The sequence below is a fragment of the Echinops telfairi genome, unplaced genomic scaffold, assembly GCF_000313985.2.
Source record: "Echinops telfairi isolate 266 unplaced genomic scaffold, ASM31398v2 ScPeMD7_2010;HRSCAF=2546, whole genome shotgun sequence".
Taxonomy (NCBI): domain Eukaryota; kingdom Metazoa; phylum Chordata; class Mammalia; order Afrosoricida; family Tenrecidae; genus Echinops; species Echinops telfairi.
This window is the reverse complement of record NW_022105908.1, coordinates 6,830,286-6,849,232: the sequence shown is the minus strand read 5'-3', so window position 1 is coordinate 6,849,232 and position 18,947 is coordinate 6,830,286. Positions and strand designations below refer to the sequence as shown.

The following is an 18,947-nucleotide window of genomic DNA, read 5'->3' as shown; positions in this document are numbered from 1 at the left end:
TAAGTGGAGAGCAAATCTTTTGAGAATGATGAGGGCAATGAATGTACAAATGTGCTTTACACAATTGATCTATGTATGGATTGTGATAAGAGTTGCATGAGCCCCTAATAAAATGATTTTTTTTAAAAGGAAGAGTATGACACACATGAGAGACTGAGATATATTCAGCATGTCTAGGCTAACACTGTTCAAGAGAACTTTCTGCCATGATTGACAGGTTCTGTATCTGTGCGGTTCAAAATGGTAGCCACTAGCCACACGTGATGGTTGAGGCAGCTGAAATGTGGCTATGTGTAGACTAACTGAACGTTTAATTGTAATAGATTGAAATTTACCTAGTCATGATGGCTAGTGAGCCACCATATTGGACAAGCCACCATATCAAGTACAAGGCAGAGGTTGCAATGTGGCGGTGCAGGTGAAGGGAGGGAGGAGGGCACAGGGCTGGGTACTCCGTTGGCATTTTGTTCTAAGGGCCATGAAAGGCCACTGGAGAGCAGCAAGGCACTCTAGTTTTTATTTTTAAAGGATCAATTTTTTTAAAAAGTGTATAAAAAAATCACATAAGCTTGGAGGAGAATGTATTATGAGAGCAAGCGGGACCAGTAATTGCACCGTAGATGACCCCTCAGGAGCTGTTAAAGCCCCAGTCCCAAGGCTGTAATCTTGTTGGCCACATCATTCTCCCCAAAGCTGTGTAGTGCGTCCCCCTGGCCTCCCCAGGACAGGACAAACATAAAACAAATCCCATCGCCGTGAAGTCCGTTGCGACTAACAGCAGCCCTATAAAACACATGAGAACTGCCCCACGGGGTTTCCAAGACTGTCCATCTTCAGGACAGCAGACTCATTCCCTCCATTCCCTCCGGGAAGCTAGCAATGGAGCTCTTCAACCACTAAGCCAGCCTGGGCTAAAACCCAAAAACCCAAACCAAGCAATCCCACTGCTATGGAGACGTTTGCGACTCGGAGCGACCCTATAGGGCAGGGTAGAACTGCCCTTGTGGGTTTCCAAGACGGTCTCTCTCCACTGGAGTAGAAAGCTTGGCCTTTCTCCTGGCCATCCTGGGAGGGGAGGCCTGCGTCAGGTGCACCGACCGGCCTCCCTGCCTCCACCTGCCGGCTGGTGCTGGAAACACCTTTAACTAGTGGAACCCGGGTCTGCCTGTCACAGTGCCTGGGGAGGAGGGCCCAGGGGGTAGCCCACAGAGGTGGGAAAGTTCCCCCAACTGCTGGCTCGGCGCGGGTGCTACAATCGGGGGCCATCTGTTGTCCTGGGCCTCTCCTCTACTGGGGGCACCCCACACGCTCTCTGCCGCTGGGAGAGTAGTGATTGGAAGCCAGGGTCCTGGGGCAGGACTCCCCTATTTCATGCTGGCTCCCACCCTGGGCCGGACCTCAGCACCCTAGGGCCTCCTCTGGTCGCTCTTGCCCACCCCCACCCTGATGCTTCAGTGGCTGGACAGTGGAGGGGTGGGGGGAGAGGAGGCGTGTCTCCTTGGGCGCAGAGGAGGGTGCGGCCGTGGTCCAGACGGTCAGTCTCTGATGGCCCGCTGGGTCTGGCCGGAGAGCAGTGACGCTGCGCGCCCCACTGTGCGGGCCGGGCCGGGTGCACGGAGGGGGTGAAGGGCGATCCCTTGGAGAGAAGGGAAGGAGGTGCTTGCGGCTCCTCCGCTGTCAGCGCGCCGCCGCCGCCCCCGCCACTTCCTCCGGCCGCCCGCCCTCCGGCCAGGAGCCTGGGGATCCCAGCCCGCGGCCCGCCACGCCCTGCTCGGTCTTGCGGGTAAGTCCGTGGGTCCGCCCGGGCGTCCCAAGTGCCCGCAACCTGACAGTGACGCATGGGGATCCCCGAGGCGCCTGCTAGGGTCCCCTCTGCTTGGCCAGCCAGGCCACTTTCTCTGCTGCCAGGGTGAACGGAGGGTCCTGGAGGCTCGGACTGGACTAGCCAGACAGCTGTCGCTGCTGGAGCCTGGGCGTGGTGGGCTGGGAGCTGGGCAGAAAGGGATGTAACCAGGCGATAAGGTCTCTGGCCACCTGAGACACCCCACTGCAGGCTGGAAGATGGCTGGTTACAACGGCAAGTGAAGGCGGCCATCTAGGTCTCCACCTCCCCGTGAGAAAATGCTCCTTGCAGGTCCCTGGGGTCTGGGAGAGCCAGAGACTGGGCCAGCTCCGGCCCACTGGGGAGCACAGGGGCTCCCCCCACCCCCTAGTCTGGGGCCCCACCCCGTGCCATGTGATGGGAGTTGTGGTTACTGTTTTCCTGTGAGGGGAGAGCGTGCTTGTCAGCTGAGCCTAGCGGGGTCACACGGAGGGCCTGTCTAGTAGAGAGCTGGGGCGGTCACTGAGGGGCGGCCTCCCCATTCTGCAAACCTCAGAGAGCGGAGGCACGGAGAGATGGCATCCGATGCCTTCAGAGAGTCAGACTGCACATACAGACCTGGCTCTGAAAGATTTGGAGCACGGAAGAGGAACCTCGTGGTCGAATAAGACCATTTTAAATGGGGCACCAACAGCTGAGTGACGCTGGTCTAGTCACTTCCCTTTTCTGAGCCTTAGTTCTCCTGGCTACATAAAGAGGAGTTTAACCAGGCCAGGGATTTCCAGCAGTGGTCACCCCGCCCCCCCTAATGAACTTTCTGTTTTTTTGCAGTGACTGGCTGAGTGAGGAGCCTTACCCTAGCGACTCTACTTTCTTCTGTGTGAGTATTGGCTTCCTTACAAGACGTTGCTTGCAAGCCAGGGATTTGCTGTTAATGTAAACGTGCCTTCAGACCAGGGGTAGTGGCTTCCCAGAGCTTAGCAAATCTCTGAGGGAGAGTCTAGGACTTGATTTGGATCCAATGGCTTCTGGCCCTTTTTGGGGACAACATCAGGGAAGGAAGCCCTTTTTGATTCCCTGTTCTTCACCCCTGCGAGGGACAGACCTACCTCACCCTCTGCCTGCCCCATCCGGCTCCCTTCCCCCTCCTGTTGGGCTGAGCTCTGTCTGGAACTATAGAGATGGATCTACTTGGGCTCCGTAGACCCACCCACTTCTAAACATTTCCTCTTGCAGGGCTCAGCCAGAGCTCCCTCCTTGACCCAGCCCGAGAGGGAGAGGGGACCTCCTGTGACCAGGAGCTCCACAGTCTCCTCTCCTCAGAATGACCGCGCCTGCCAGGGGTCCTGCTTTCAGGCTTGAGACTTCCGATGGAGGCCAGGAAGATGGCACTGAGGGGGACAAAGGAAATCTGGGCCATGGGGATGGGCCACCTCCCATGGAGTCACCGTTCCAGGGTGAGGACCGCAACTTCTCCCCTCAGATCAAAGTGAACCTCAACTACCGGAAGGGACAGAGTGCCAGGTGAGGAAGCCAATGGGGTGGGGTTGGGGGGAGCCCCCCTCCTTCAGCAGTGTCCTGTGCTTCCTCCTGAGACTCAGTGGCTTCTTGGGCTGACTGGTGAGCCCCCACAGGATGACCTCTGCCCTACCCTCCGGGGTTTCTGCTTCTGGAACCCGTCCCATTCTGGGTCTTCTGTCCTCTGAGATCTTGTTCTACTTAGTGGGGAGACTCTCCTCCAAATCCCCCTTGTGTGTGTCCACTCCCCGTCCTGTTGGGGCCCGTGGAGGAAGGGCGCATGATCCACATTCCAGTCTTGAAAGAGAATCGAGGACATCAGGAGATTTTCCGGGTATTTCTTGGCTCTGCTCTAAGACAATATAGGAAATATTCTCCGATTTTAGTCCCATGCCCTCGATTCTCCTCCAACCTGTCCCTCCGGGAATGTGGACTCAGGGGATTGAGGGCAGTGCTTCCTCTGGGAGTCATCTGCTCCCTGACTTTCCTGGCCATCTCTTTAGACTCTGCTCCTTCCTGGTTCCTGGACGTGCAGCTGCCTGCAGGGCACAGACCCTCCACGCCCCCTGCCTCCCACTCACCTCCCCCTCCTGTTGGGCTGAGTTCCGTCTGGAGTTATACAGATAGGTCTACTTGCCTTCAGTAGACCCACCCACTTCAAAAGAGGAGATTCCAAAGGTCTCTCCTCTTCAACTTGGGTTGAGTTGTGCTTCACCTGGTAGCCCTCACCAGCCTGCGGCCTGTTGCATGAGGCAAGACTGCCAGGGAAGCCCGGCTCCTCTGCCCTCCTGCCTGAGACGTGGTACCAGCCTTGGTCTCCTGAGTTCCAGCCCTCACCTTTGCCTCACCTTTGCAAGTACCGTTGGGCTTGGAGAATGGCAGTCCACGTCAGGCCCAGGAAAGCAGAGGATGGGAATGCAAGGGTTCATTCGGGGAGCTGTCTAGCCTGCCAGGCTCTCCAGGGCCTGCCTCGTCCAGTGCCCTCCCAGGACTTCCATATCCCAGGACCATGATGCCATCTTAGTGGCTGGAGCGGCTCTGTCCAAGTGGCCCACTTCCTCTGGCTGAACTCCCCACGGGGCATGAGTCAGCTACAGAGCCTTCTTGGCCATGCTGTGGCCATGTGGTCTGTGAGGTGGAAGCCTCCTGAGGTAGCTATGCAGCCGCCTGTATGAGACTCAGACAGTAGTGCTATGTATAAAGCCAAGGATAAACGGGATTGTCAGCTTGGACTCCTGTTAATGGTCTGGGGTACATCTGTCCAGACTTTTGTGAGTACATTGGACATATAGTTACATATGGGGTCTCGTCAGACTGCACAGAACATTTGTGATGTGCTTCCTCCACTCCCCCACCCCACACCCCACACCAACCAAACCAAACTCGCTGCCATTCAGTCAATGCCGGCTCATAGCGACTCTACAGGACAGGAGATCCGTGCCTGTGGGTTTCCGAGACTGTAACTCTCAGAGAGCCCCGTCTTTCTCCCATGCCCACACACATCCTGTACTTATTATATCTTGGAGCGCTTTCCATTTTAGTACATTTACTTCTAACGTGGCTGTGTGTGGTACAGTGACTGCAGTTGCCCACAGGAACCTTGGAAGAAAGGCCTGGTGGTATTGGAAACCCTGGCGTTGCTGTTGGCTCCTCCCTTTCCACTCAGTCTCCTTAGCAACGGCATGGGTTCCTACTCTGGTACTTGCAAAGGTGAGGCAGACAGTTCTGGGGGTTCACCAATCACCCCCACCCACCCATCAGGGAACCACTTGCCGACTCACGCATTACAGAGAGATAGGAGGCTGGGCCCTGAGGCTCCTCAAGCATTCAATGCTCTGCCCTTTGCCCTTCCTTTGTTCCTTGATATCTGTTGGTCAGGACATCAGATGGGTCAGGGATAAGCTGGCCTCCTGTGAATAGTGACATTGTCCCAGAGGGAGGGTCCCGCACCCCTCCCCCAAACACAGTTAGATTTTGATGAGCTATGAGGCTCTGTTCAGGATCTCTGGAAGAGATTTCCCCGAAGTGAGGCTTCTTAGAAAAACTCTGGTAACACTGATAAGTCAGTGCTGGACACACCTTGAGGAAGCCTTGGTGTTGCTAAAAGTCTTCTACCATCAAGGTCCGAGGTTCAAACCCAGCAGTCAGTCCTTGGGAGAAAGAAGAGACTATCTCCACCCATAAATGTGTGCAGACACCAGAAACCCTGGGTAGGGGACCCATGAATCAGAATTGACTCCGTGGCGGCAGTGGGTTTGGATTTGGAGAGTTTGGTTAGGACACACCTATTCACCCTCCCGACTCTTGGAGAAACTTCTTGCTGGCCACCTTAGACTCTCCCCGGGAGTTAGGAGTCAGCGTCTGGAGTTAGACTGTCCCGGTGGTGCAGCGAGTTAAGCTTCAGGACTTAGCAAAGATTCAGACCCACCAGCCACTAATTGGGAGAAAGATAAAACTGTCTGCTCCCGTAAGATCCACCTTCTCAGAAACGCTAAGATGCGGCTCTGCTGTGTCCTCCAGGGTTGCAATGAGTTAGAATTCATGCCACGATCCACTCTTCGATGGTAGTGCATGTGGTTTGGTTTGGGTGTCGGGAGCCCACTTCTGCATTGACTACCTCCTGTATGACTTGGACTGTTGTGGTTCCTAGCTTCAGGGGGCTGCAGTGAGCATTAAAGGTGATGAGGAGGAGGGGCTTGTCTTGATTCCCTTCTTTGAGGGCAGGGGGGCACATAGCCACTCCCTGTGGGACACCCTGTTCCAACCCAAACCCGTCTTACGCCACTCACTCTACTCACCTCACTGCCGTTGAGTTGCTTCCAACACATGGAGACCCTACAAGACAGATAGAACTGCCCCTGTGGGTTTCCTAGACTATAAATCTTTATAGGAGTAGACAGCCTCATCTTTCTCTTGTGGAGTAGCTGGTGAGTTCGAACCACTGACCTGTGGCTAGCAAGCAGTTCAGTTTGTAACCTAAGAGCCACGACGTCGACCTCTATTGAAACAGCTTCCACTGCAGCAGACCCCTCGTTTGTGAAGTAGGTATTGAGTTTGTGGTGAGACAGAGCATCAGAGCACCTGGCAAATGACAAGTTCCAGATGCTTCAAGGGCCTGTGATGACTGAGTCCTGGGGGCATGTGGGATTGGTACCCTGGGCATCCTTCCCCAGGGTTCAGTGTGTGTGGGCTCTGTCTCCTGCCCTCTAGGAGAGCAGAGGCCCCAGCATAGCTCCCCTCAGGGCTCCTGGGCCTGCCAGGTGGAGGGATGGTGCCTGGTTTGGGGGGTGGGGGGGTTGTTGGAGGTCCTTCTCCAGCATGAGACAGAAGTCACCTTCTTTAGCAGCAAACCCGATCCTGAGCGCTTTGATCGGGACCGGCTCTTCAGCGTGGTCTCCCGGGGCGTCCCAGAGGGGCTGGCTGGATTGGCAGAGTACTTGCGCAAGACCAGTAAATACCTCACTGACTCAGAATACACAGGTAGGCCCATCGTGTGGTGACAGAGGTGGCATCCTTTGGTGGGGTGGGGTGGGGTTGGGCTGACTGGGTGAGCTCCTGGATCATATGTTCTTACAACCTGCCCTGGCTGCCCTGGGAATGGCCATTGGAGGCCCTGCGGGCAGAGCCAAGGACAGCTTACCCCACCAGGCGCCCCGACCTGCCTCATCCCCTCCAGCTCAGTTCAGTAGCCTTCTTTTATTAATGATCATATTATTGAACTATCACTCATGGACCATTGACCTTGGCAGCCTCCAAGCATTCTCTGTGTCAAATTTAAATATCTTTACAGTTTAGGCTGAGTAGAAAAATACTATTTGTGCTCTGCAGGACACTCGGCTATATATAAAGCCAAGGATAAAAAAAGGCCAACTTGTCATTTGGGGCCCCTGTTAATAGTCTGGGGTATATCTTTCCAGACTCTTGAATCCATTAGACATATTCACATTGTGGGGTTTGTCATTCGTACTGATTCATACTGTGCTTCCACCACTGCTACTCCCACTGCCTACTCACCCCCACCACATTTCAGAGCACTTTCTATTTCAGTACATTTACTTCTAACTTGGCCCCAAGTGATACAAACAGGGGTTGCGCTTGCCTGCTAACTGAAAGGTTGGGGGTTCAAGACCACCCTCTGGAGCCTTGGAAGAGAGGCCTGGTGATTGGCTTCCAATAAACCAGCCATTGGAAGCCCTCCGGCATGTTGGAGTAGGTTGCTGTAAGTCAGAACCAACTCCACAGTAGGTTGCTGTAAGTCAGAACCAACTCCACAGGAACTTTTTCTTTTTTAATCTGTTTATGTATGTAACAGTTTTATTGAAATACAATTCCCATATCATTTCACATTAATAAGAGGTGTGTAATCATCACCACCATTAATTTTAGAGCCTTTTCTTCTTTCTTGTACTCATTGTTACTTAAAAACCCTCAAATTCACTGCCATGGAGCGGATGCTGACTCAGAGCAACTCTGTAGGGCAGGACAGCACTGCCCCTAGGCATTTCCGAGACTGTAAGCAAGCCCCGTCTTTCTCCCAGGAGCAGCTGACTTTGCAGCTAGCAGCTCAACACTGAACCATGACACCACCGGACTCATCCGGTTGCCATGAGTCAGGACCGACTCAATGGCAGTGGGTTTCATTGTTGTTGGGGAACTGCTTTTGCCAGGGTCTGACGTCTTCCCTTGGACCTCAGTCTCTTTAACACCTGCAGAGGTTCCAACTGTGTAGATTTGCCATCATTTAGGTAGGTCCCCATTCTTTGCGAATGACTATTTACATTGTGTGCGGCTGTCAGCCTCAGCTTCCCTCTCTGTGTTGCACACTCTGTACCCACTTGTATCATTCCACTGAACCCTACAATAAGCCCTGGAAGCATTCCGCCCATTCTATAGGGGAAGACTCTCGGTGGAGGAGAGGTTACGTGAATTGTTCTTGGAGACTGAACCATTAGTGCGGCAATGGAGAGCTTTGTCAAAACATCTCTGCCCCCAAGACAGATCACGTCTCAGAAATTTGATTTCTCGGGCAGAATTTATGGTCATTTTTAACCCTTGGCATTTTAATACCTGTTAGCTGGAGTTTAATACCCTCCTACACAGCTTTGCCAACTCAGGCTCCCGCTGGTAGTGTGTAGCAGTCTTTTTTTAATCCTCCCAAGGGGCACTTTAGGACTGGCGGGCAGCCCAGAGAGTACAGGCCTGTACACCCCCTTCAACCCCTCCCCGCTATTTTCCCACAGAGGGCTCCACGGGCAAGACGTGCCTAATGAAGGCCTTGCTGAACCTTCAGGATGGTACCAACGCCTGCATCCTGCCGCTGCTCCGGATCGACAAGGACTCTGGCAACCCCTGGCCCCTGGTCAACGCCCAGTGCACGGATGACTACTACCGAGGCCACAGTGCCTTGCACATCGCCATTGAGAAGAGGAGCCTGCCGTGTGTGAAGCTCCTGGTAGAGAACGGGGCAGATGTGCATGCCCGGGCCTGTGGCCACTTCTTCCAAAAGAAGAGCCAAGGGGCGTGCTTCTATTTTGGTGAGCCGGCCTTCCTTGCACACAGTGAGGTGCAGAGGGCTCGGCAAGGTTTGCCGAAGCTCTCACAGTTAGGATGTGGCAGAGCTGTTACTTAAGCCCAAGTTGGCTGGACATTGATGCCCATGTGCTTATCCACCTGGCTGAGCCCTGAGGAGCCACAGTGGTGTGGTGGTTACACATTGGGCGGCTAACTGCAAGGCCAGCAGTTTAAAAGCACCAGGCATTCTGAGGAGAAAAACGAGGCTTTCTACTGCAGTAAAGAGTTACAATCTCAGAAACTCACAGGGGCAGTTCTACCCTGTCCTATGGGGTCATCATGAGTCAGAATCAACTCGATGGCAGTGAGTTTTGTTTTTGTTTGGCTGAGCCCTGCAATGGATGGCTAACCTCAAGGTCAGCAGTTCAAAACCACCAGTTGTTCTGCAGGAGAAAGATGAGGCTTTCTATTCCTATAAAGATTTCCAGTCTCAGAAACCCCCAGGGGCTGTTCTTCCCTAGCCTATCGGGTCTCTATGCCCTGGAATTGAGTCCGTGGCAGTTGATTTTGGTCTTAGAGTTGGCTGCCTGCAGAAGTGATTTGTCTTAAGAGCTAATTGATCCCCATTTGGTCAAGGAAGGTTGGCAGGTTGGCAGGGAGGGCGAGTGGGCGGCTAGGATGGGTACATGGTAGGATTGACCAGACAGGGCCTAACCACCACAATAAAGGGGTATCCATACCAGGCAGCAGTGGAGTCCTGGGGGCGTAGGGCTGTGAATTGCAAACGCCAGCAATCCAAAACCACCCGTGTGGGAGAAAGTTGCGGGTTTCTACTTCTATAAAGAGTTACAGTCTCAGAAACTCACAGGGGCAGGTCTAGCTTGTCCTATCATGTCGTTATGAGTATGAATTGGCTCAATGGCAGTGAGGGCTTTTTCTTTTTTCTTTTTTTTTCAATGCCAGGCAGCAGTGAGCCTGGGCTCTGGCCAAGAAAAGAGAGAGGGAGGGAGGAAGGGACCCCTGGTTGGCTAGACCCAGTTTGGTGCACTTGGCCTTGGGGAAGAACAGGAAAGCGCTGCGCCTGTCAATGCTTCTAGGAAGAGGAGGCAGCTGCCCGGAGCAGGGCCTGGGACCTCCCCATCCTTGGCAGCCCTGGGTGGGCCAAGCTCCCCAGCTCCAGCCCCAAGGCAGCGCTTCCCCCTCTCCTACGAATGCCACGGTGTGGTTCCTGGAGGCTTGGCCTTCTGCTCAGAGAAAGTGAGAAGTAGTCTGGCAGAAAGGGGACACTCAAGGCCCCAGCTGCCCCCTCGTCCCCAGGTGAGCTGCCCCTCTCTCTGGCCGCGTGCATCAAACAGTGGGATGTGGTGACCTACCTCCTGGAGAACCCGCACCAGCCGGCCAGTCTGCAGGCCACTGACTCCTTGGGCAACACAGTGCTGCACGCCCTGGTTATGATTGCTGACAACTCGGCCGAGAATAGCGCCCTGGTGATCCGCATGTACGACGCGCTGCTGCGGACCAGCACCCGCCTCTGCCCCACGGTGAGGCTTGAGGACATCCCCAACAGACAGGGCCTCACGCCTCTGAAGCTGGCCGCCAAGGAGGGCAAAATCGAGGTGAGTAGCCATCCTCTCCCCGTTGCCACCTCTTCAGGAAGCAGCAGGAGTCCCCGAGATTTCTACAAGGGTTAGGAGGTTCTGGTGGCTTAAGGCAGTGGTCTCTCATATCACATGTTGGGCTGCTAACATCAAGGCCAGCAGTTCAAAACCCCCAGCCTCTCTGCAAGTGAAAGAGGAGGCTTTCTACTCCCATAAAGCGTTAGAGTCTTAGAAACCTACAGGGCCAGCAGTTCTACTCAGTTTGATAGAGTCACTATGAGTCAGAATCGACTGGCTGGCAGTGAGTTTGGTTTATTCGTAAGAAAGGATACTCTGGTGGCATATTGGCTCTGTATCGGTTCAAACCCACTAGTTGAGACTGTCTGCTCCCATAAAGATTTATAGTCTTGGAAAATCTAAGGAACTGTTCTATAGGGTCACCATAAATTAGAATTGACTTGATGGCAGTGGTTAGTAGGTGCGAACAGTTAATATACCAATGAAAGGTTTGAAGTTCAAGTCCACCCAGAGGTGCCTTGGAAGAAAGGCCTGGGGTCTGCGTCCCAAAATGCAGCCATTGTAAACCTTAGAGAGCACAGTTCTACTCTGACATGGGGTCACCCCAAGTCAGAATCAATCTGACGTCAAATGATGTTTTATTAATAAGAAAAGTTTCAAAGTATGGTTCTAATAGATGTATTTATTAATAAATTGCACCTGTACTACTGAACTACTACAGCATGTTACATTACAAGACACGGTAATCTTTTCAAAATTGAGAGAAGAAATACACATACATGAATGTTTAAATATTTTATTCCTCCCCTGCCAATTTCCGAACCATCTCCTGGGGTGTGTCAGCGCTACTTGGTTGTCTAGCAATGTGGTTGCATGGCCTACGTAAGCCACTCCTCATTTGCAAACTCTAATGGCTTGTGAGCTTGTTGTAGGTCCCCCTTTTGACATCTGTGGAAAGTGCTGGACTCAGATGTGCAGACCCATAGACTTGACAGACCTAGGGACATGCGTGTCTGGAGAGTGCGTCTGCTCAGGCGGCTGGCTCTACAGATTTTCAGACATATCCTGCAGCGGGAGTTCTCGGGGCAGTACCAGCCACTTTCCCGAAAGTTCACGGAGTGGTGCTATGGGCCTGTCCGTGTGTCGCTGTACGACCTGGCTTCTGTGGACAGCTGGGAGGAGAACTCGGTGCTGGAGATCATCGCCTTTCACTGCAGGAGCCCGGTGAGCCTGCAGGGGCTGTGGGGAGGTCAGCGGTGTGGGCCAGGCAGAGCTCCTGGCCCGGCCCACAGATCAGGGCCACCTCCTGGGCCGCACCAGCCATGTCCTTAGGCTGTGCGCATGTGGTTACACGTGGATGCTGGGCTCACACTCCTCCCTCACTCCTGTTCCAACCAACGGGGGCTATGGCCCGGGCATGGTGGCAACCACTGAGGGCTGCCCTGGTGACTCACACCTGTCAGCACAGCTCTGGAGTGGAGGGAGTAGTTCTCAGCCACATCATCGTCATGGGGGCTGAGCTGCAGTGGTGGGTGGGTGGGTGGGGGGTGTCATTCGGGGCTCCTGCTGGGTGTGAGCCTGCTCCCCACCTACCCCTCCATTTCCCCACTTCCCTCTGCCCTTATATTATCTTATATTACCCTCCACGACATGGGCTCCCGGGTGTCCTCTCTGGACATGTCCCGTGCCCACCCCAGCACCGACACCGAATGGTCGTTTTGGAGCCGCTAAACAAACTGCTGCAGGCGAAATGGGAGCTGCTCACCCCCAAGTTCTACATCAACCTGCTCTCTTACCTGGTTTACATGATCATCTTCACCGCCGTGGCCTATCACCAGCCAGCCCTGGAAAAGGTAAGGCCGGGCTCGGGGCCAGATCCAGACCACAGCCCGGGAGAGAGACGGAGCAGAGATGACCATACCCAACCGACAACTGACGACAAGCCTGATGGCCTGTCAGCTGGCCCCGTCAGTCCTAATAGTCCCCATCGGCCATGCAGGGTTCACTGAACGCTCACTGTGCACAAGAAAGTAGTCTAAGGGCGCTCTCACTTCATGGGTAGTGCATGCAGTTAAAGTGCTCAGCTGCTAACCGAAAGGTTAGAGACTCAACTCCACCCATAGGACCTCAGACGAAATGCCTGTGATCTGCTTCGAAATACTTAGCCCTACGTTCACAGCTCTGCTCTGACGCCGGCGGAGTTGTTCTCCGTCTGAGTTGACATATTGGGAACTGGTCCTGCCAACTGAATTCCCCCAACAGCCCTCTGAGACGATGCACCGTTGGTTCTTTCTGTGTGCGATCGAGGAAAGGAAAGGAGGGCACCCGGAGGCTAGATAATTCATTCAGGGGACTGCAGCTTGTGGGCGGTGGAGATGGGATTCGAACCTGAGCAGACTGGCTCTCGGTCCCACTACACAGAGTGCTCCTCAATAGACTGGAGCCATGTTCCTTCTCCTGCTCTGTGTGACTTGTCCATAGCTCGGGCCTGGAGTGGGCACCAGGACTCCACTCCCAGAGGGCAAGCTTTCTGGAGAGGACCCTCTGTCCCCCAGGCCTCAGCGCACTCTGAATGTCTCCTTAGCAGGGCTGGCATCCCCTGAAGCCAACAGCCGGAAACTCCATGCTGCTGCTGGGCCACATCCTGATCCTGCTTGGGGGACTGTACCTCCTCTTTGGCCAGGTCAGTGTTCTTCTCCCACACCCTTTTCGCTCCCCCTCACACCCCACGTGGCACCCAGCTGGTCAACAAACAGGAATGCTGCTACCTGGGTCTTAGAGTGAGTTCACCACACTTCGTCATTTCCTGGCAAACGCAATCCCATGCCCGGGAGCATCCAGACCAACCTGCTCATTGGCAGTGTTGGCGCTCTCCTTCTGGAACTCATGCTGGAAGTCCCTCTGGGGACAGGCTCCATTTGAAGAGCACAGGGGGCCGAGGAGGGCACAGATCCCCTCCCCCTCCACTTACTGCCATTAAGTTGATTTGCCACCCCATAGGACAGAGTGGAACCGCCCTATGGGTTTCTGAGACCGTAACTCTTCCTGGGACTAGAAAGCCTCATCTTTCTCCCACGGAGCTGCTAGTGGTTTTGAACCGCTGACCTTGAGGTCAGCAGCCCACCTCACCACCCCGACGCCACCAGGGCTCCTTTTCCATTGAAAAGGCTGCACATTTACAGGAGACAGGCTGGTTGCCGTGGCAGCGAGGGGATAGAAGTCAGAGGCGTAGAAGGTGTGCTCTGTGGAGTCAGGGAGGGCCGTGGGAAGAGGGCTGCTCCTCACCGGATGCGGAGGCTGGGGACTCTGGATATGGATCTTCAGGGCATCAGGAGGTCTTGACATTGACTGCGTGGCTGCTTGTTTTTGGAGAGTGCATCATCCGAAGGCCCAGACTTTTCTTAGCTGATCAGAAGTCTCCACATGCCCCTCCTTAAAAATCAAAGCTGCAGCCTCCAAGGGGGTCCTAGCTGGGGGCCCAGACACAGCCAGACTGGCAGACCCTCAGAGCACAGGCAGGGAGTGTGGTGGGGCGAGGGGCGGGGACCCTGCCCCGGGGCTGCGTCATGTTCACACCTGTCTTTCCCATCGCTCCCCACAGCTGTGGTACTTCTGGCGGCGGCGCCTGTTCATCTGGATCTCGTTCATGGACAGCTACTTCGAGGTCCTCTTGTATGTGGGCTCGCACCCCTTCTTACCCCCTGGCAGAGGCGGGGAGCAGAAAGCACCAGGCTCCTTTAGGGGCGAGGGCGCAGAGTGGAACCAGGCCCAGGAGTCTGGGCCGCCATCTCCCCTGTGGCACTGTCCACTCCCATCCTTAAGGGTTATGGCTAGACTGTTGACATTTGTTGAGACTTATTAGGTACCGGCAGAACCGGAGCTCTTGTATTATTTTATTCAATCCTCACACATGCTTGGTGGGTTAGGAATTATTCCCATTATACCTTTTTTATAGGGGTTAAATCACTTGCCCGGGATAGATGCATCCACTCTCAGATAGGCTTTGGTGTCCCAATCCTTATCTCTTCCGGCACATGGAAAGTTACTCAAGCCATTGGACATGGGTGCCAGCTGGGGTGCCTGGGAGCTGACCCAGACCCTTCGCCTTGCAGCCTGCTCCAGGCCCTGCTCACAGTGCTGTCCCAGGTGCTGTGTCTCTTGGCCATTGAGTGGTACCTGCCCCTGCTCGTGTCCTCGCTGGTGCTGGGCTGGCTGAACCTGCTGTACTACACACGTGGCTTCCAGCACACAGGCATCTACAGCATCATGATCCAGAAGGTGAGAGGGAGATGTGGCCTGGGACAGTCACATAGGTAGGGCCAGATTCTTTCCTTCGGGGCCAAGGAGCGCCTGGGCTGGTCTGCCGGGGCTCCAGCCATCCAGAAATTTGCTGCACATAAGCATAAGCACGAGGGCACACACACACATGCCCTCAGGAGCATCCACACATAGGGCCACACATGTGTGTGTGCAAGCGTCCACACATCCACACAGGGCCACGTGCATTCTTGCCTAGGATATGCACACACACACACACACACACACACACACACACACACACACCCGCCCCTCCCCAATTCAATGGTGTGCCTGCGTCCAGGAACAGATGGGCTGATGTGTGGACAGTCATTTAGTCCTTTGACAAACAAATATTTTGGGAGTGCCTACTGTGTGTCAGCCCTATCCCAAATCTTCGGAATCCAGCCGTGAACACCACAGACGGGCTTCTCGCTCTGATGCTGGGGACAAGGAAACAAGTGAGGATGTTCCGAGCGTTCAGTTCTGTGAAGGAAATGCGCAGCACGGCGGGTGGTGGGAGAATGGGGGCGGCGTGATTTCTCTGTGATGACCAGGGAAGACCTCTCTGCGGGGGGGCAGGGGGGACACGCAGGTGGTGACCTATTTGGTGATCCTAGAGCTTGGACTGAAGTGCTTCATGCAGAGGACGTAGGGCAAGGGCCCCGAGTTGGGGCAGGCCTCGTGTGCTTGGGGCAAGAGCAGGCGGTGGGGACTGGGGAAGAGTGAGGACGGAACAGGAGAGGGAGTTGAGGAGTAGAGCCAGAATGTTCCTTACAGCTGAGGACGGTCCGACGTCGTCTCATATACTTTGGACACGTGATGGGGAGACAGCAGGTTCTGGAGGACAGCATGCTTGGTAAAGCAGAGGGGCAGTCCTCAATGAGTCGAGGAAAGCCCGCGACAAGACGGAGAGACCCAGGGGCTGTGTCAATGAGCTCAAGGACAGGAGCAATTGTGCAGATGGCCGAGGACCGGGCAGTGTTTCGCTTTGTTGGACACAGGGTCCCTGTGAATCAGAGTGGGCTCAGTGGCACCGAATAAGAACAGCTCAGAGCCTACTGCCATCGAGTTGACAGTGACTCATAGGGACCCTATAGGACAATGTAGACCTGCCCCAGTGAGTTTCTGAGCCTGTAATTCTTTATGGGAGTAGAAAGACCCCTCTTTCTCCTTCAGAGTGGCTGGGGGCTTTGAACTGCTGAGTAACAGCAGATGGTGCAAATGGGTAAGCACTTGGCTGCTGACTGAAAGGTTGGAGGCTTGGATCCACCCACAGGCCCTTTGGAAAACCAGCCACGGAAAACCCGGAGGGGCACAGTTCTCCTCCACAAGCTGGAGGTGACTGGAGGGCCACTGGTTGGTTTTCTGGGATTTAAAGCAGAACGATGGGAGATGATGATCGTTCTTAAGGTTGTTAAGAGATTCTCTTTGCTTGGCGTCGGCACACAGATTGTGGATGTGTGGGTGGGGTGGGGTGGGGGGCTGTGTGTCTATGGGAGCCCGTGTTTGGTGGCGTGGCCACTCAGCCCGACTCCTCGGTGTGTGTGTTCCAGGTCATCCTGAGGGACCTGCTCCGTTTTCTTCTGGTCTACTTCGTCTTCCTCTTTGGTTTTGCTGTAGGTAAGCTCCACCCTCCCCCGTGGGGGCTAGTCCTTGCGCATTCCGTACACCCTTGGGACTCCTTCCCAGGCTAAGGGTGCCCCTCTTACCCTCTCACCTGCAGCACTGGTGAGCCTGAGCAGGGAGACCCAAGCCCCCAAGGCCCCCTCGGACCTCAATGCCACAGATGGGGAGCCTCACAAGGAGGGAGGGGCAGATGAGGAGGGTCACGCGGTCCCATACGGGGGCATCCTGGACGCCTCCCTGGAGCTCTTCAAGTTCACCATCGGCATGGGTGAGCTGGCCTTCCAGGAGCAGCTGCGCTTCCGTGGGGTGGTGCTGCTGCTGCTGCTGGCCTACGTGCTGCTCACCTACGTGCTGCTGCTCAACATGCTCATCGCCCTCATGAGCGAGACCGTCAACAGCGTTGCCACCGACAGCTGGAGCATCTGGAAGCTGCAGGTGCCCTTAGAGAGCGATCCTTCCCACCTCCCCCAGGTCCCAGCTTCCCAGCTTCCCACCTCCCCCAGGTCCCAGCGGAGCGGGAGATACTGAGGGTGGGTTATGTCCTTGGTCTTGCTCACCCCTTCGTAAGGCTGGCGTGAGGATGGTTACACTCATAGACGTAAAGTGCTTTGGACAGTTACCGAGCACATCGCAAATAGGTGGTGAAGCGTGATTCTCAGTAGTGCTGGTGGAGTCCCAACGACTTCCTGGTGGGTCCCCTGAGCACAATACTAGACGCTGAAGCCCCAACAATGAACAGGGCGCAGTCACGGCCCTTGTAGAGCTCATATTCTGTGTTCTTCTGTCTGCAAGAAGGGCTCTGTTTGGTGGGGGTGAGACATCCTGGTGGTAGGGGACCAAGTCCTCTGTAACTAACGGAGCTCCTGGCTGGCCCGCCTCCCTGTGCCCACAATCGTCATCGTTATCTAGAAATAACTGAAACACCTTCAGTGGTGGAGTTTCTCAAACGGACAAGTATTCTTTCACAGTTATAGCAGGCTAGACATCCAAATTCAGAGTCCCACCTCCAGAGGAAGTCTGTCTATCTGTCTGCCTCTTGGCTCTGGGGGAAGGTCCCTGGAGGGGACACACCCATCAACCATGGCAGCAGCAGCTCCTTCCTGGCTAGGGAAAGGTCAGGGTGGGGCTGGGCCCACTGGAAGCTGGTGCAGGGAAAGCCTAGCCCGCTTCTGCTGCGGATTCATTGTTGCCCTGGGACCAGGGACACCGGTGGCACTGTCAGCTAAATGTTGGACTGCCAACTGCATGGTTGGTGGTCCCATCTGCTCTCGTGAAGACTGACACCCTTGGGACCCCTAGATGGGGCCATCCAGAGTCGGAACTTGCTCCTCCGTAGCAGCAGTGGGTTCTTGAGCAAGTTCCTCACTCACTCCTTGCATGTGGGCGGGCAGTCAAATGCCTGGGCCTGGGCCTGGGCAGTGCTGTGGCGTCCCTTCCTGCCTGCTTGACCCCGGTACCCCACTTCCTGCATCTCTAGCTGAGGTCTGTCTCCCCAGAAAGCCATCTCAGTCCTTGAGATGGAGAATGGCTACTGGTGGTACCGGCAGAAGAAGCAGCGGGCAGGGGTGATGCTGAAAGTGGGCACCCAGCTGGATGGGAGCCCTGATGAGCGCTGGTGCTTCCGGTGAGTGATGTGGGCAGGGGACGCTCCAGCTAGAGTCGGGTGGCCCAGGGTCCCGTGGGAAAAGGAAGAGGGGCCTCCTTGTGCCCACTTGGGCTGAGCCCTTGACATCTGGGGCCTCAGCGCTGTTGTGTGCACACTCAGGGTGGAGGAAGTGAACTGGGACTCATGGGAGAAGACGTTGCCCACTGTGTGCGAAGAGCCAGCCGGAGCCCAAGTCCTTGGTGAGTGGCCCCCTTGGCCATGGCCAGAGTCCTAGCCCTGGGTGGGTGTGTCTCTGCTTGGCTAGCAGCAGCCTCCCTTCCCCCTCCTTAGCTGCCTGCCTATCCAGGGCCACTTTGCAGCTCCCCTTCATGTGCTGCTTCTCTTCTTTCTCACCCCTACACCCCACTGGCCAGGCTATTCATCCTTCCTCCAGCCCAGCCCTCACTCTGCCCCCAGTGCCAGCTTCCCCCCTGCCCATCAGCTGCACAGCTTAGCTCATTCATCCTGGTTACTGAGTGCCTGCCCCAGCAAGGCCTGGGTTGAGCCTGGACACCTAGCAGAACACTCAGAGCAGATTCTCCCAACCTATTCTGTGCCTCCTCTCCAGCCCACCCCTAGGACGCGCCCCCTGCTCCTTTCTCCACCTCCCAGCTCCTTCCCCTTTCCGTGTCAGTCATGACCGCCCTGTCCCCATCCTGCTTCCTCCCTCTGAGAGGCTGCCTCCTCTCACCTACCTCTCTGAGGCCTATTCAAGCTCTCCCTGTCTGCAAGGATGCACGTCCTCTCTGTCTAGAACAGTGGTTGTCAACCACCCTAATGCCGCGACCCTTTAATATCGTTCCTCATGTGGTGGTGACCCCCCAACCATAACATTATTTTCGTTGCTACTTCATCACTGTCATTTTGCTACTGTGATGAATTGGGTGACCCTCGTGAAAGGGTCGTTTGA

At 55.1% G+C, this 18,947-nt stretch overlaps 1 protein-coding gene across 4 annotated transcripts in view; it reads left to right on the top strand.

Moving 5' to 3' along the window:
* The first annotated feature begins 1,749 nt into the window (after nt 1-1,749).
* TRPV2 (transient receptor potential cation channel subfamily V member 2) overlaps nt 1,750-18,947 on the top strand; it is a 19,303-nt gene continuing 2,105 nt past the window's right edge. The window contains exons 1-15 of one of the 4 annotated variants that reach the window (XM_004709189.2): nt 1,750-1,783; nt 2,654-2,702; nt 3,059-3,346; nt 6,687-6,820; nt 8,581-8,874; nt 10,169-10,467; nt 11,518-11,691; nt 12,165-12,320; nt 13,052-13,150; nt 14,069-14,139; nt 14,580-14,745; nt 16,320-16,386; nt 16,490-16,827; nt 17,889-18,016; nt 18,158-18,237. In XM_004709189.2, coding sequence (XP_004709246.1) covers nt 3,147-3,346; nt 6,687-6,820; nt 8,581-8,874; nt 10,169-10,467; nt 11,518-11,691; nt 12,165-12,320; nt 13,052-13,150; nt 14,069-14,139; nt 14,580-14,745; nt 16,320-16,386; nt 16,490-16,827; nt 17,889-18,016; nt 18,158-18,237 — 2,206 coding nt within the window. In that variant the 5' untranslated portion in view covers nt 1,750-1,783; nt 2,654-2,702; nt 3,059-3,146. Of the gene's footprint in view, nt 1,784-2,653; nt 2,703-3,058; nt 3,347-6,683; nt 6,821-8,580; nt 8,875-10,168; nt 10,468-11,517; nt 11,692-12,164; nt 12,321-13,051; nt 13,151-14,068; nt 14,140-14,579; nt 14,746-16,319; nt 16,387-16,489; nt 16,828-17,888; nt 18,017-18,157; nt 18,238-18,947 lie in introns of those variants that run through there. The other 3 variants (XM_045293413.1, XM_045293412.1, XM_045293414.1) reach the window with 3 other exon arrangements.